General features: G+C 43.7%; 1 protein-coding gene across 6 annotated transcripts in view; it reads left to right on the top strand.

Annotated features, from left to right (window-relative positions):
• Positions 1-14,794, top strand: part of PKNOX2 (PBX/knotted 1 homeobox 2) — a 411,946-nt gene that overhangs the window by 258,774 nt on the left and 138,378 nt on the right. For 5 of the 6 annotated variants that reach the window (XM_088658020.1, XM_088658019.1, XM_088658018.1 and 2 more), the window contains one exon: positions 11,521-11,629. The exons of the other annotated variant lie outside the window; for it this stretch is intronic. In XM_088658020.1, the coding sequence (XP_088514146.1) occupies positions 11,546-11,629 (84 nt within the window). In that variant the 5' untranslated portion in view covers positions 11,521-11,545. The remainder of the gene's footprint in view (positions 1-11,520; positions 11,630-14,794) is intronic. 6 annotated transcript variants of the gene reach the window in all.

Here is a 14,794-nt window from a genome sequence, read left to right as displayed (position 1 = left end):
ACATCACGCAATGCACAGCATGCCACTTAACTGGTAACTGTGGAGGAAGATTCAGGTAGGTAGCCATGTTGGTCTGACGCAGTCGAAATAAATAAAAAATTATCCAATAGCACCTTAGAGACCAACTAAGTTTGCTCTGGGTATAAGCTTTCGTGTGCATGCACATTTCTTCAGATACACTAAACAGAAGTCACCAGACCCTTATATATAGTGGGAGGGTGGGGTGGGGTTTTTCTCAGAAGGGTAGTAGGAGATGGGTGATTGACTCAATGGGTATGGTAAACCTGTTGACGACTGTTAACGACTGCAATTAGTCCTACAGGGAAAAGCAAGGGATAGTATGCAGATGGTCAAAAATAGCTTTAGCATGTGTAATGAGACAAGAATCCAATATCTCTATTCAAACCAGGTCTCTCCATAGTTTTCAGTTTGGTTATAAGTTGTAATTCAGCAACTTCTCTTTCAAGTCTATAGATAGAAAAACCCCAAATTCTGACAAGACAAATTCTGAAAAGACCCCTATAAATCAGCAATCTCTGGAACAATCCATACTATGGTGAAAGCAGAAAACAGTGAAAAAAGTTAAACAGGTCACAGCCAAAGGTAACAGAACACCATGAAGTTGCTAGCCAAAAGCTCTGGGGAAATAAAATAGTTTTTACTTGCTTCCTAAATGCCATTTTATATCCCAAGTGGATATTTCTGGAGAGAGGAGGTATCCTGTGCTGCACCTCATGAGAAATATTTCTCTGACACGCAGCCAAGCGACGTTTTGCTTCCTTCTGTTTATGTCAGTATTCAGAATGCAGGCAACAACATTCGTGGTGGTAAAACAAATGGTATTGCTCAATATTGCCCCCGAAGAGATGTATACATTGGAGCCTATTCAGCTGAAAACTAAATTTTACTGCAGGATTCTGCAGGGGAAAGGGGTTCTCTCCATGCAAGGAAATTGGTTTTTCCTCTATTTTTCACAATGCACCAATAAGAGAACCCAAAGGAATGTAGAATTCTATCCGTTGCATTAACTTATAGATTTCTGTCCCCAGAAACATCCATCCACCTCCAACCCCCCCCCCCCCGGTTCTCTTTCATTTGATACTGGCTTCCTCTGCAGCTTCATTTCCCTGCCTCCCTGTGTAATGTATAACCAAGTACGGTAGATAAGAAGTAATAGTAGTCTGGCTTTTAGCTTCCTCTTTCCACAAAAATATTTTTTGGTTTGGCTTGGCTTGGCTTTTGCCACTATTATAACACTATGGTTTCTCCCCAAAGCATCCTAGAGCTGTAATAATAATAATAATAATAATAATAATAATAATAATAATAATAATAATAATTTATACCCAGCCATTCTGGGTGGCTTCCAGCAAAATATTAAAATACAATAATTCATCAAATATTAAACGTTTTCCTAAACGGGGCTGCCTTCAGATGTCTTCTAAAAGTCTGATAGTTGTTTATTTCTTTGACATCTGGTGGGAGGGCATTCCACAGTGCGGGCGCCACTACCGAGAAGGCCCTCTGCCTGGTTCCCTGTAACCTCGCTTCTCACAGTGAGGGAACCCCCAGAAGGCCCTCGGCGCTGGATCTCAGTGTCCGGGCTGAACGGTGGGGGTGGAGACGTTCCTTCAGGTATACTGGGCCGAGGCCATTTAAGGCTTTAAAGGTCAGCACCAACACTTTGAATTGTGCTCAGAAACATACTGGGAGCCAACGTAGGTCTTTCAGGACCGATGTTATGTGGTTTCAGGGGCCACTCCCAGTCACCAGTAAATTAGTTAAAGGTGCTTGGAATTGTTAAGAGGACCCTTTGTCCCCACAGAGCTGCAGTTCCCAGAGTTCCCTGGGATTGATTATTAAACCACTCTGGGAACTGTGGATCTGTGAAGGGAATACGGGTCCCCTAACAACTCTCAGAACCTTGAGCAAACTACAGCTCCCAACCCGCGTCCCTCTCCACAAGGAGGTAGAGGTAGACAAATGTTTCAGTTTCTTCCAGTTTCTCACTTTTCCATCTTAAACTCAGTTCCTCACATTTCCACATCAACCTGCAGCTTAAAAAGCAACTCAAAGCTCCTCACGGAAATTTGTCAGCATTTTAGTGTGAGTTTCTCCTATTGAACACACCATTGTTTGCTTTCAACATATGTACTCATTCCTGCAAGAAATTCTCCATAAACTGAGGCATTTTAAAAAAATGTATATGCATGTTTGTACACACTGCTTGGTCAGAGAACTGCATTGCAAAATTTGGAGGAGTGCAAATTTCGAAGGATAGTTCACGTATCATTTTGCGCATTGATTTGAGAAGAGCGAATTTTGTAGTTTCTCATTAAAATGAAAAACAAACAAACCCTAATCCGCGGCCCCAACCTTAAAAGCAGGGCAGGGGCAACAGCGCTCTCTCTCGCATGATCAGTTGCAACTGGCATTCAGTAGCAATATTCTGTCTCTGATACTGGAATATTGTACGTTGGTCTGCCTGGGAAACCTAGAAAGGTTTTATCATCACTAAGCAAACTTTTCAAATATCTTGCTCTTTAGAACTCTAGAAGAATAACTTACAACTCAAGCTGCTTTTGGAAAGCAGGGAGCAGAACTCGCCTCCAGCAATTTGGTGCCCCGCCCCAATCTTGTTATGCTTTGATATGTGGGGAGGGATGTGATCCTGAGAAAGAAGAGGAATGTGACACCTGCATTATACATTCAAAGCACAGTGATATCATTTTTAAACAGTCGTATTGGGAGCTGTAGTTTGCTCAAGGTTCTGAGAGTTGTTTCCGTGTGCTGATCTGGTTCACCAGAAGCAGCTTAGTCATGCTGGCCTGATGACCCGGAAGCTGTCTGCAGACAAGCGCCGGCTCCCTAGGCCTATAGAGCGAGATGAGCGCCGCAACCCCAGAGTCATCCGTGACTAGACCTAACGGTGAGGGGTACATTTACCTTTACCTTTTTACCTCCTTGTGGACCTCCCAGAGACATCTGCATAGCCAGTTATGGGACACAATGTACAGACTTTTACTCTGATCTGGCAGGGTTCTTTTTATTTATTTATATTTTATTTATTAAAAAATAGGTATAAATAATGTGAAATATATCAATGCAGAGCAGAAAATACCATAAAACAATACAAATGTTCTTAATGGTTTTTTTAAAATAAATAAATAAATTCTACAATAAATCCTGGACAGTAGATGTTTCTTCAACATCATCCTTTTATTTGTATGCCCGAAGTGGCTCCAGAAACATCAGATGAACGGTAATAAACATAACAGTTCTAAAAGCAAAATAGGAACAATTACAAGTAGCCATATCAGTAGGTAAATAAATGAAAACTATTGATCAATCAATGAAACAAATAAAACTGACCTAATCCAACTGCTTAAAATAAATCAGGAGACAAAGCCTTTCACAGAAATAAAAATGCAATATCGATCGATTTAATAAATATCTGTACCGCCCTCTGACAATAAAACTCTTCCTAAGGCGGTTCACATAAAATTCAACCATCAATATGTCAGCCTTTGCCATTTTCCTGTGTGGAAGGTTCGAGCAAGAGGCAGGTAAAACTCAGGGTGAGAAAATTAGTACCCAGGAAAAAGAGAAAGTACAGAAATCATAGTTTTAAAGGGTTAAGTAAAGGAACTCAAAAGGTTCAAGGTGTTACAAAGCTGTTAGCTAAATTATAGTTAAAAAAGACTAAAGAGGCCAAAAATCCTACAGTATAAGGCGAGGAATTCCCCCTTGTAAGACCATCAGAATTTAAACTGGAAAATACAGAGTTATTCTGGTCATTTGATGTAACTCTGGGATTGTACACTTTCAGTTGCGGGCAGAACCTGTGACCCTCCCCGTGTCGTTGGACTCCAACTCCCATCAGCCTCAACCAGCATGGTCATGGATGATGGGAACTGTGATCCCACAATCACTTAAATGCCACAGGTTTTCTACATCTGCTTTGACTGTTTAATTGGCATCGGCACTTAATGCCTTCATTTCATATTAAAAGCTGACATCTAGTGATACAACAAGTGGGGGGTGTTTTTCGGGCTGAGGGCCACATTCCCTTCTGAGCAGCGCCCTGGGGGCCACATGCCAGTGGTGGGCAGGGACAAAGAGAAATGTATGACTGCTGAGGGGTGCGGCTTAGGGGGAGAGGGTGTGGTCATAGAGGGGGTGTGGCCTGGGGTGAGTCCCACGGGCCAGCCAGAGAGACCTGGGAACCATGTTTGGCCCCCAGATGTGAAGTCCTCCCCACCTTATGTGTTAGGGGGTGAAGGCTGAATCCCAGACAGCACAGCAGCACAAGCTTCTTTTCTTGTTCCACCAGAAACTGGAAAGAAAACACATCTTTAGCAAAAAGCTAGCAGGGAGCCTGTTTGCATACAAGGCCAAACCAATCTGCGCTCCCCAGAGGAAACCTGTGGTTCTCCACAAGTAAGCTGAAAATAGTAGCTAGAACAGGCATCCCCAAACTGCGGCCCTCCAGATGTTTTGGCCTACAACTCCCATGATCCCTAGCTAACATGACCAGTGGTCAGGGATGATGGGAACTGTAGTCCAAAACATCTGGAGGGCCGAAGTTTGGGGATGCCTGAGCTAGAAGCTGCTCTGCTCACTTGAGCAACTTTCCTCCCACTTCTTCTCCTGGCTTCGAGGAGAGTAAGCAACTGTGGGGATTTCAGAGATGCTGGATAAGGGAAACAGGAAAGAAAAAGAAAAACCGGGAAGAATCTTGAGGCAGTCTAAAGAGTAACAAATTAATTATGGCACAAGCTTTCCGCAGATGCATGAAGTGAAATCCTGAACTGACAGGTTTACGTAGGTGTAAATGAGAGAGGTGAACGTAGTGGATGGGATTAAATGGTAATGAAATGCGAAAAGTTTGTGACAATCCAATTATAGGAGTTATATGCAAAATAAGCACAGTGACCCTTTGCAACAGCAGTAATTGGTGATGACATAATCATCTTAACATTGCTAAGTAAATCAACAGCTTTAATAGGACAAGAAACCATGGTCTCCATTCAGCCCCAAACAGGTATAACGGAACTTCTTGTTAAGTTGTAATACAGCAGCTTGATCACAATTTGATAAATTCCAATTCAGTGACTAGTTGTTTCTTTAAGCTATTAGATTTATATCTGGGTGTCAGGAACCAGCATCAAAGCCCTGGTAGGAAACCTACTGTCAGTCCTTGCAGCTGTTTACCTCCTTGCTGTCATTCTAAAACATTGATATAAGCATGTAGTAGCAAACTATCATAGTCCCCTGTGCTTTTGTGTCCCTGCACACTATTACTCAGGGTATTGGTGTGGCTGGTAAAGGGAAGGAGAGGAAAATGTCATGCTGGGTGAAAATGTCATGTCATGGGAAGTGTGGGCCAATACATCTGAAGGAGACCAGATTGGTGAAGGTTGTTTAGGGTTTTAAAGACCAAAACAACACTTTGAATTGAGCCTGAAAACAATCTGGAAGCTGGTGGAGATCTTTCAACACTGGTCGAATATGTTCTTGGCCCTTGGTCTTTTAACAGGCTGGTTTCTTGTGTTCTGCACCTGTTGAAGTTTCCGGGTGTTTTTCAAACTCAGGATTCTTTGGAGCCAACTCTTGATAGCCCAAATTCTAAACATTCCTACTTGGAAGTAACTACCATGATGTTCAGTGGGACTTTCTTCCTTCTTAGTTGGCTCAGAGCTGTGGCATATGATTAGCCGTTATCTTCACTTAAAGCTATGTGGGCTTATGGCCAAGAATTCATTAGTGCTGTATTAACTAGAGATGAATTAAACTCCGAAGAATTTGTGTCTTAAAAAAGAAAAGAAAGAAAGAAAAATGCTCAACGGATAAAATTAGGCCTTGGAATGAAACTCTGTTTTGGATAAGAACACTTCAACCTCTTTTTGTTTTTTTTATTTTTGTAATGTCAGAATTTAGAACTGCTCTTTGAGTAATTCCCAGAGAGGTAGCTGTGATAATCTGTTGCCGGGAAGGGGGGGAGGGAGAGTCTTGTGGCATCTTAAAAGACTAAGGGCGGTATCCAATGTCCATGTTCCATTGGCACTATGATTTATGATTGTGCCAATGAAATATTCGCCATATGCCCTCCCCAAATCTGCTCTGGAGACTTGGTGGAAAACCCAAACTGGGAGAAACAGGGGGATGAGAGAGCTAACAGAATGACTGACTTTAAACTGCTTTGTATACAATCCTAATAAATTTACTATGGCATAAGCTTTCATGGGGCCAGAGTCCACTTCAGCAGACGCACTAAACTACATGCGTATGATAAAGAGGACTCTAGTTCATGAAACCTTGTGCCATAATAAATGTCTTCATTTTTTAGGTCCGGGATGTAGCTGCAAAGATGCTGGTGGGATCATGTTACACTGACCCTGCAAAAGTTGCACTTGCTTCTGAGTTTTGGGGATTCCCTTTAAAGCCCTAGATACCTCAAGTCCAGAATACCATAGGGATCACTTCCTCCCATACCATCCTGCCCATTTCCTTAAGATCAGAAAGAGAAACCCTTCTCCATGTCCTGACAAAGATGGAACCCATGGCTGGGTGGGATTAAAGACAGGGCCTTTTTGGTGGCTGCATCCAACTAATGGAGCAGCTTGCTCCATGATGTGTGGCTGGCTCCATCCTCCCTCACCATATTTGAAGATTCTTTAATTCCAGCAATCTTCTATTTTATGAAGCAGACAATGCCGGGGGTGGGGCTGGTTTTTTTTATTTAAAAAAATACCAGTTGCCCAAGCCTCTTTTTTGACTTGCTCATATGATATTGTAATTTTTAGATGATTGTTGTAAGCTTCATTGAATGGTGCCACCCTAAACTAAATAAGTACATAGGGTGCCACAACACTTTACTGGTTTTGCTCAGAATAATTGTAATTTCTTCTTCTTCTTCTGAAGGCCAACCCCCCCCCCACCTGTCCCGCTTGCGTGTTCCCACAAACTTGTATGTTCCTACAAACTTTGGATCCTGTAAATTAGAGATGGCTCTGCAGATGTTGTGGGACTCCTAGCTCCCATCTGCCTCAACCAGCATGGCTCTAAGTGGAGGAGAATGCAACATTCACACATGATACAGTCATTGATTTAAGCAAACATTTGCTCCAGTGCTAGGGAGATGGTGTGGATCTGTTGTTTTGCGTAGCTACCCCAGTGTCTTGAGGCTTCACAATTAGTCCTGGTTTATTTTTCTCAGGAGGGAGTGCCTGTCGTTAATTCCGGCGTTTGAGGATACACCTCTCAGATGCTCACAGAGCAATTATCATGATGCAGAGATTAACTCATTGGTGCTCTGAGGAAGGCTCAGTGCCATTTAATGGAATGTTAATTGGTCTAATGGGTTTAATGTCAACAAGATCTAATGAATGCTCCTCTAATGAGCCCATTGTTTTTCCAAGCCTGTTTTCAAAATGTACTTTATTAATAATAATCAAAACCATTCCGTCATCTAAGGCATAAAACAACACCAAAGCTATGAAAACTTCAGTATTCAGTGGGAGGAGGGGAGGTCAAAAATAGCAGCCAAAAAATAGAAGGTCCAACTCCCCTTTTTAAAAAAAAACGAAACATAATTCGCAAGTCATGTGAGGACCAGGCATGTCAGGAGAAGTTGCACTATAAGGAATTTAAGGGGAGCCCTGCTAGATCACTCCAGTGATGCCCTAGTGCCATTTGGGATTGGTAGGTGGGCAGGGGGGGGGCAGGTCAGCAGAAGATGGAGTCAGAGCCAATGGCAAGCAGAGTGTCATGAGCCAGAAGTCGGCTTCACCTGGTGAGCAGCAGCCTGAAGGAGCAGGAGGCGAAGTGACTCCCCCTGCTGTTGATCAGCCTTCTTGCTCCAGATGAGTACCAGCTGGCTCCAGCTTTCTTAAGCAGGGTTCCCAGCCTCTTTCAGTTGCTGCCAGCCATGGAGGGAGGAGCCAGCCAGCCAGCCAAGTCTCAGGGGAGTACTTGCCTGGAGGCAGAGTCCATATACAAGGTCCAGTCCAGTCACAAGGTCAGGAATATCTCAATTCACATAGTCAGATGATCTGGGGGTCAAGAAAGTCGAGGGTCTAAGCTCATGAGAAGAAAGAAGCAGCAAGGTCTGGCCAGGAAGTACGAACATGCCAATCTCTAGACTCTGTGTCATTAAGAAGGCAGGCCTGCAGGGGCTGGCTGAGGTTGGTGGTGCAGCGCCCCATTTTTCCATATGGGCCAACCTCCATTGGATCACACCATAGATCCATCACATGCATCATCCTATTCCTTGTACTAAACGCCCTCTGGGAAGCAAGGAATGAATGCCAGCCCTCCCTTGCTGCTTCCCTCCGCAAGTGGTGTTCAGAGTCATACTGCCTCTAACAAGCAGGGTTTATTTAGCTACCAAGCTACCTGAGCCCTGAAGTCCACATCTGCCAGGGCTTGATCCTGCATTAGTTCTTTCTCCATCCATACATTGGCGCAGCTTGCTTCCCATTATCAGAACAGAAAAAGGTAAGCAGAATGCAGCCCATGAATCATGGTGCCACAGGGTAGCCAAATGTCCTGCTTTGCGGAGTACAGTTCTCTACTGAAGAGCTGTCAGAGAACAGTCCTGTGTTTGAAGGAGTCTTCTGCTTGAAAGACTGCCTAGTCCAAATCCAGATTGAAGACCAAATGCCCTAAGAAAGAAGCCAGGATGTAATAGCACCTGGACAAGGAGTCTGTACAGGCACAGAGGTCAGCTTGTCAATATCCGCCAACATCCACACAAATGCTGTCTCCACTCTGAACCTTTGCATTCAATGTGAAGGTGGATTGTGGATGTGTCTAGAATTCATCCAGTGATCTGGAACCCTCTGTTCCAGGGTTCCTCGTTGCAGGACGGCTTCTAAGCATGTTGACTTCAACTCACTTAGAATCCCCCTTCAAAGCTTAGTGCCAAATGTAGAAGGTCTGAAGTAGAGCTTAGGTGCATGAGGACATTATGGGTTTGCATACCTTCTCCACTTGAAGTCCACATGTGTTTGCCCTGAATGTATGGACATGCTCAGGTTCTGGGTTCATGACTGAGACTGTATGGAAATAAGGAACCTTTCACCACTTTTAACAAAAGAGGGCATAGAGCTACACCAGCTAAAATTAAACTTTGAGTCAGCAAGAGCAGATAATTTAACATGGAGTCTTAAGGGAATAATCTGAAGAGTTTTGGTACCCTAGATATTAATTAGAACAGACCTTGGAAGCCAGCGAGAATTCTTCTTTGTTGATGAAAGACAATGAAGACCTGATATTTTATTCTGCCGTCATTCTGCTGAAAAAGGATCAGAATGAGTAATTTGTGGGTCTCATCCAAATATTTTGGTTTTTTTTTTCACTTGCTTATATGGTACACACTCAGTGACTCACAGCTGAACAAGAAAACTGTTTTTGCTGAATAGCCTTGCATTTGAGGTAGAACCATAGAATTGTAGAGTTGGGCAAGGACCCCAAAGATCATCTAGTCCACCCCCTGCCATGCAGGCATCTCATCACATGGGTCCCCATCCAATTTGAAACCATACCAGACCCTGCTTAGCTTTATAAATGTGCTAGCAGTTTTATTGCTGCACCATTAGAGATATGGCTCATGTGATGTGAAAACTCAACCTGTAATCAATACATCAAGTGTGAATTTATCCTTAGGAATGTTGAATTTGTTCTGATCCAGATGAGATCAAAAAATATTTGGTTTCTGTGTGAAAGAAGAAGAGTTTGGACTTGATATCCTGCCTTTCACTCCCCTTAAGGAGTCTCAAAGCGGCTAACAATCTCCTATTCCTTCCTCCTCCACAACAAACACTCTGTGAGGTGAGTGAGGCTGAGATACTTCAGAGAAGTGTGACTAGACCAAGGTCACCCAGCATGTGCAGGAGCAGGGAAGCGAACCCAGTTCACCAGATTATGAGTCCACCGCTTTTAACTACTACACTATGCTGGCTAAATGAGAAACTAGAGAGCTGAATTGACAAATTTGTCCATTCCTAACCCCTGACATGAAAAGGGACGCAGGTGGTGCTATGGTCTAAACCACTGAGCCTAGGGCTTGCCGATTGGAAGGTCAGCGGTTCAAATCCCCGCGACGGAGTGAGCTCCTGTTGCTTCATCCCAGGTTCTGCCAACCTATCAGTTCCAAAGCACGTCAAAGTGCAAGTAGATAAATAGGTACCGTTCCAGCGGGAAGGTAAATGGTGTTTCCGTGCGCTGTTCTGGTTTCACCAGAAGCGGCTTAGTCATGTTGGCCACATGACCCAGAAAAACTGTCTGTGGACAAATGCCAGCTCCCTCAGCCAGTAAAGTGAGATGAGCGCCACAACCCCGAGTCGTTCGTGACTGGAGTTAACTGTCAGGGGTCCCTTTATCTTTACCCCTGACATGAGTGTTCATCATCAGGCCTTCCAACTAATGCTTGGAGGTCTGAGGAAGATGTTCTCCAGGGCATGGCAACATCAGAAGCAAGGGCAGCAGGTATAATCCTGCTTCCCTCTCCGTATGTGTACTATACACCTGGAGGCATTGCTGGACAAGTTCTTTGGACACCATTCTATGAAGGCACCTCTTTGCGGGCAGCCTCTCCCCATGCCATTCTGGCCATTTCAGACCCATCAGTGCAGCTCCTTCTTATTGTGTGTGTGTGTGTGGTTATGATGGAATGGTTGGCAGAGAACCGCCTCACAAATGTGTGCCTGCAGAAGAAATCTTTTAAATTAGATTAAATTTGGACTGTTACCTGTAGGCGTGTCCTCGTGATGGTAGGCAGAGAACATTTGCTGCGTGAGTTTTGCATACCTTCCAAGGGTCAGCTCCTCCTAAGAGCCACCAGATGTTGATATTGTTCTCTTTCTTCTTCCTCTGGCATTTCATGATGGGTTAATTTGGTGTGGCTGAGAGTGGGGCACTCAGGGCAGGACTTTCAGGCAAATTTACAGGGACCCAGGTGGCGCTGTGGGTTAAACCACAGAGTCTAGGGCTTGCTGATCAGAAGGTCGGCGGTTCGAATCCATGCAACGGGGTGAGCTCCCTTTGCTTGGTCCCTGCTCCTGCCAACCAAGCAGTTTGAAATCACGTCAAAGTGCAAGTAGATAAATAGGGACCGCTCTGGCTGGAAGGTTAACGGTGTTTCCATGCGCTGTTCTGGTTCTCCAGAAGCAGCTTTGTCATGCTGGCCACATGACCCGGAAGCTGTCTGCGGACAAACGCCGGCTCCCTCGGCCTATAGAGCGAGATGAGCGCCGCAACCCCAGAGTCAGACACGACTGGACCTGAAGGTCAGGGGCCCCTTTACCTTTACCTTTACTCAGCAGAGAGAGCAGGAGGGCACTTAGACACAATTTATCATATTCACCATAAATGTTACTACACAAAGACACTTCAGTCATTACCTCGCGACACCACTGTCTGTTGTCTTCCTGAGCTTTTTGCATGTGTGTCATGCTTCCTTCTTTCCTCTTCCTTCTGCGGTTCCTTAACCCAAGCTGAACTTTCTCCCACCAACAGGTTCTAGATGTGAATCAACCCCAGGATGCAACATGTCTCCCCAGCGCCAGCTCTGACAATGATGGCCACACAGACTGTGCCCCCTCCCCCTTATCAAGAAACCCAACAGGTGAGTGTGCTCTTAAACTCTTCCCCTCACCCTCCGCTGCCCCTTTAAAACATTCCAACTGCAACTTTTCAGCTTTTCAGTGGAGGAAAAGAGAAGAAAAAGTGGTGTGTGTATGTGTACTTCTGCATGCATGCCTTTATTTACATGTATATTTGTATCCTGCCATTCTGCTCTAAGCATAAGGCCTCCAGGGTGCTTTCTTAATAAAATTAGTCACAAAAAAGGAGAACACATAAACACACACACACACACACACACACACACACACACACACACACACCTAAATTCTTATTCCAGGTAAGGAAGAGGCATTATAACATATTCTAGAATGGCAAAAGCACTCAAGGGGCGTGTAGAGCAGGACTGGTGGGGTGTGGGACCTAGTGAGAGATGGTATGGCCGATGGGAAAGGGGTGTGGCCTGGGAATCATAGAATCGTAGAGTTGGAAGGGAGCACGAGCGTCATGTAGTCCAACTTCCTTTAATGCAGGAATGCTTTGCCCAATATGGGGCCCAAACCCGCAACCCTGAGATTAAGAGTCTCATGCTTTACTGATTGTGCTATTCCACTCATAGCATCCCAATGACCTGATAGAGAGACCTTGAGGACTGGGTGTAGGCTGTGGGAATTCGGTCTTAGGGTTGGCGGCAGGGCAGGAATAATTGCCTTCACTCTGATTGGATTTGGAACTGTGCATCACATGGCATCACTTGGAAGCCATTCAATGTGAGAGCAGGGCTTCCTGCCCTGGCTGTAAGGGTTCCGTGAGCTGGGGGGAAACCCAACACTGACCACCAGCCACAATGCCTGAGTAGACATTGCTTCTGGCTTCCCCCCGTTTTGCCAAAATGGCCTCCTCCCAATTTTGCCACTTGCAAATGGGTTGGCAACTTTGTAGGAGGTTGGGATGGAATCAGACTTGGCACTAGCATAAAATCTCTTTGTACCGTGTTTCTCATATTATAAGACATGTCTTATATTTATTTTTTCCTCAAAAAAACACACTATGGCTTATTTTCAAGGGATGTCTTATTTTTTTCCTCCTCCTCCTGCCGCGGCCGGCATTGCTGCTGTGCCTATCACTATGTCTTATTTTCGGGGTATGGCTTATATTCCTTGAATGCTTAAAATTCCTGCTATGGCTTATTTTATGGGTATGTCTTAAAATATGAGAAACAGGGTAACTCTATTACTGCCAAATGCCAAGTGAAACTGTACTAGGGGGAGGAGGAGGAGGTTATCATCTTGTGATTTGGAGCGAAGTGTATGTCAAGTATCATTGCTCAACGTCGAAGGAGTTCTGCTTTGCTTTTTTGGCTAGGTCTGCTGTTGTGAATGCCAATTGCCAAGTTCATCCCATAAAGGCAAAGTCCCTCCCCAGCACCAACACGACGAAATGGAGTGCTTAAGCACTCTTTAAACAACACTCCACTTTTTCAGAGTGTTATGCTTATTCAGGAATTTCAGCAGGAGGAAATTCTCTTAATTTCAGAATGGTGCTTACCTATAAGGGTCCATGTCTGAATATAATAGTCCACCATCTTTTGTGTTTCTGCTCATAGCAGAGGGTGGTAAACAGATAAAAGGAAAACATGACCCACACATTTATTATCTACTTACACAAGTGGATTAATGGGTAGGAGTTTTAGAAACCTTTCAATTACTTCAGAAACCAAATCTCATTCACCTTTGTGAGGGCTTGTTAATCTCTGTCACTTCTAAGTGTGCATTTTAAAAAATTAACGTAGTCATATATTACATAAGAGACTGCAACAGGCAATAGTTCTTTCTGATATTTTCCTACTCAAGAATATGCTGATGCCAAAGCTGGAGAATAAAAGATATAGAAAGCTTATAAATAGTATAGAAAAGTTAAGTGCAACTTTAATCCAAAATAAGAATATTAAGATACAGTCAACATAGGCAAAATTATTGAAATACAAAAACAAATTGACTTGACCAGGCAGGTCAGTGCCTGATCAACAACCTAATAGGACCAATAGATGGCAATGAAATTTGTTGAAAGCCAAACATGTTTCAGCCCAACTGCTCTTCTTCTTGTTAAAATGGTAAAATGGGGAGGGGGGAATTATATATAACTTGGTCAGAGAGAATTCACCCAGTGGGTTAGTCTGCCTAAGTGATGTGGTGAGCCAGCCAGCTTAGGGGATAAATGTTCAGGTTGTTAATATTCTAATGCGGCGCTTCAGTTTTCTATATTTTTAGAGGTATTCTATATTTTCTTCTTACCAAGCTTCATTTTTGATTTCAGTAAATGAAGTGATATTCATGACCCCCATAAGACCATTGAAAATATTAGATTCTAACGCTCTGACATTAACCCGGAAGTAACTGCAAGGGTGGCTGAGCTTTTGTCAATAGTATCTCTTAGAGTGGGGAATGGCGCCAGTTAGCGGGAAGAAACCTCAATGAAAATCCCCATCATTGCATTTTTATATGGCTCTTGCTTTGTATATATTTTAAAAATTTGAATATATTTTAAAAATGTATATATGGGTGTCTTATGATGGCCTATATTTGTAATGCCTAATAAAAGTTTGGCTGGCAAAAGAAGGAAGAGACGATTAAGCAGCAGTGTAGCAGAGGAAGGATGGAATGGGATCACAGCTCCAGGTCTTCCTCTTTTTTTCAGAACAGAAACAATAACATTCTTTGCTACAGCACCTGAGCTCAAGGTGGTATACATAGGTGAGGGGCATTTCACTTCTCCCTCCTAATAATAGCCTTGTGGTGTGGGCTATGCTCAGATAATGACTGGCCACAGATTACCCACTGAACCCAGGTCTCACCCAGCCAAAGTCTGGCATGCTGGCAGCTGCATTACCCTTTGCCAGCCTACTAGAATGGCTGTTTGCTGTTGGTGGTGGTGGTGGTGTGTGTGTGTGTGTGTGTGAGAGAGAGAGAGAGAGAGAGAGAGAGAGAGAGAGAGAGAAATGCCAGATTTACGTATAAGCTAAACAAGCTATAGCTTAGGGCCCCACTCTCTTGGGGTGCCCCCCAAAATATACTTCTTAATTGTATTTCACTATTAATATACTTCTTCTTAACTGTATTTCAGTTCAACAATTAATTGATAAAATACATATTTTGTTATGTGCAAATGGCTTTAGATACCTATTAGGTCCATTAGGGTGGCGCTGTGG

Source organism: Zootoca vivipara, chromosome 14 (genome assembly GCF_965207765.1).
Source record: "Zootoca vivipara chromosome 14, rZooViv2.hap1.1, whole genome shotgun sequence".
Taxonomy (NCBI): domain Eukaryota; kingdom Metazoa; phylum Chordata; class Lepidosauria; order Squamata; family Lacertidae; genus Zootoca; species Zootoca vivipara.
This window is presented reverse-complemented; position numbering and strand designations above follow the sequence as displayed.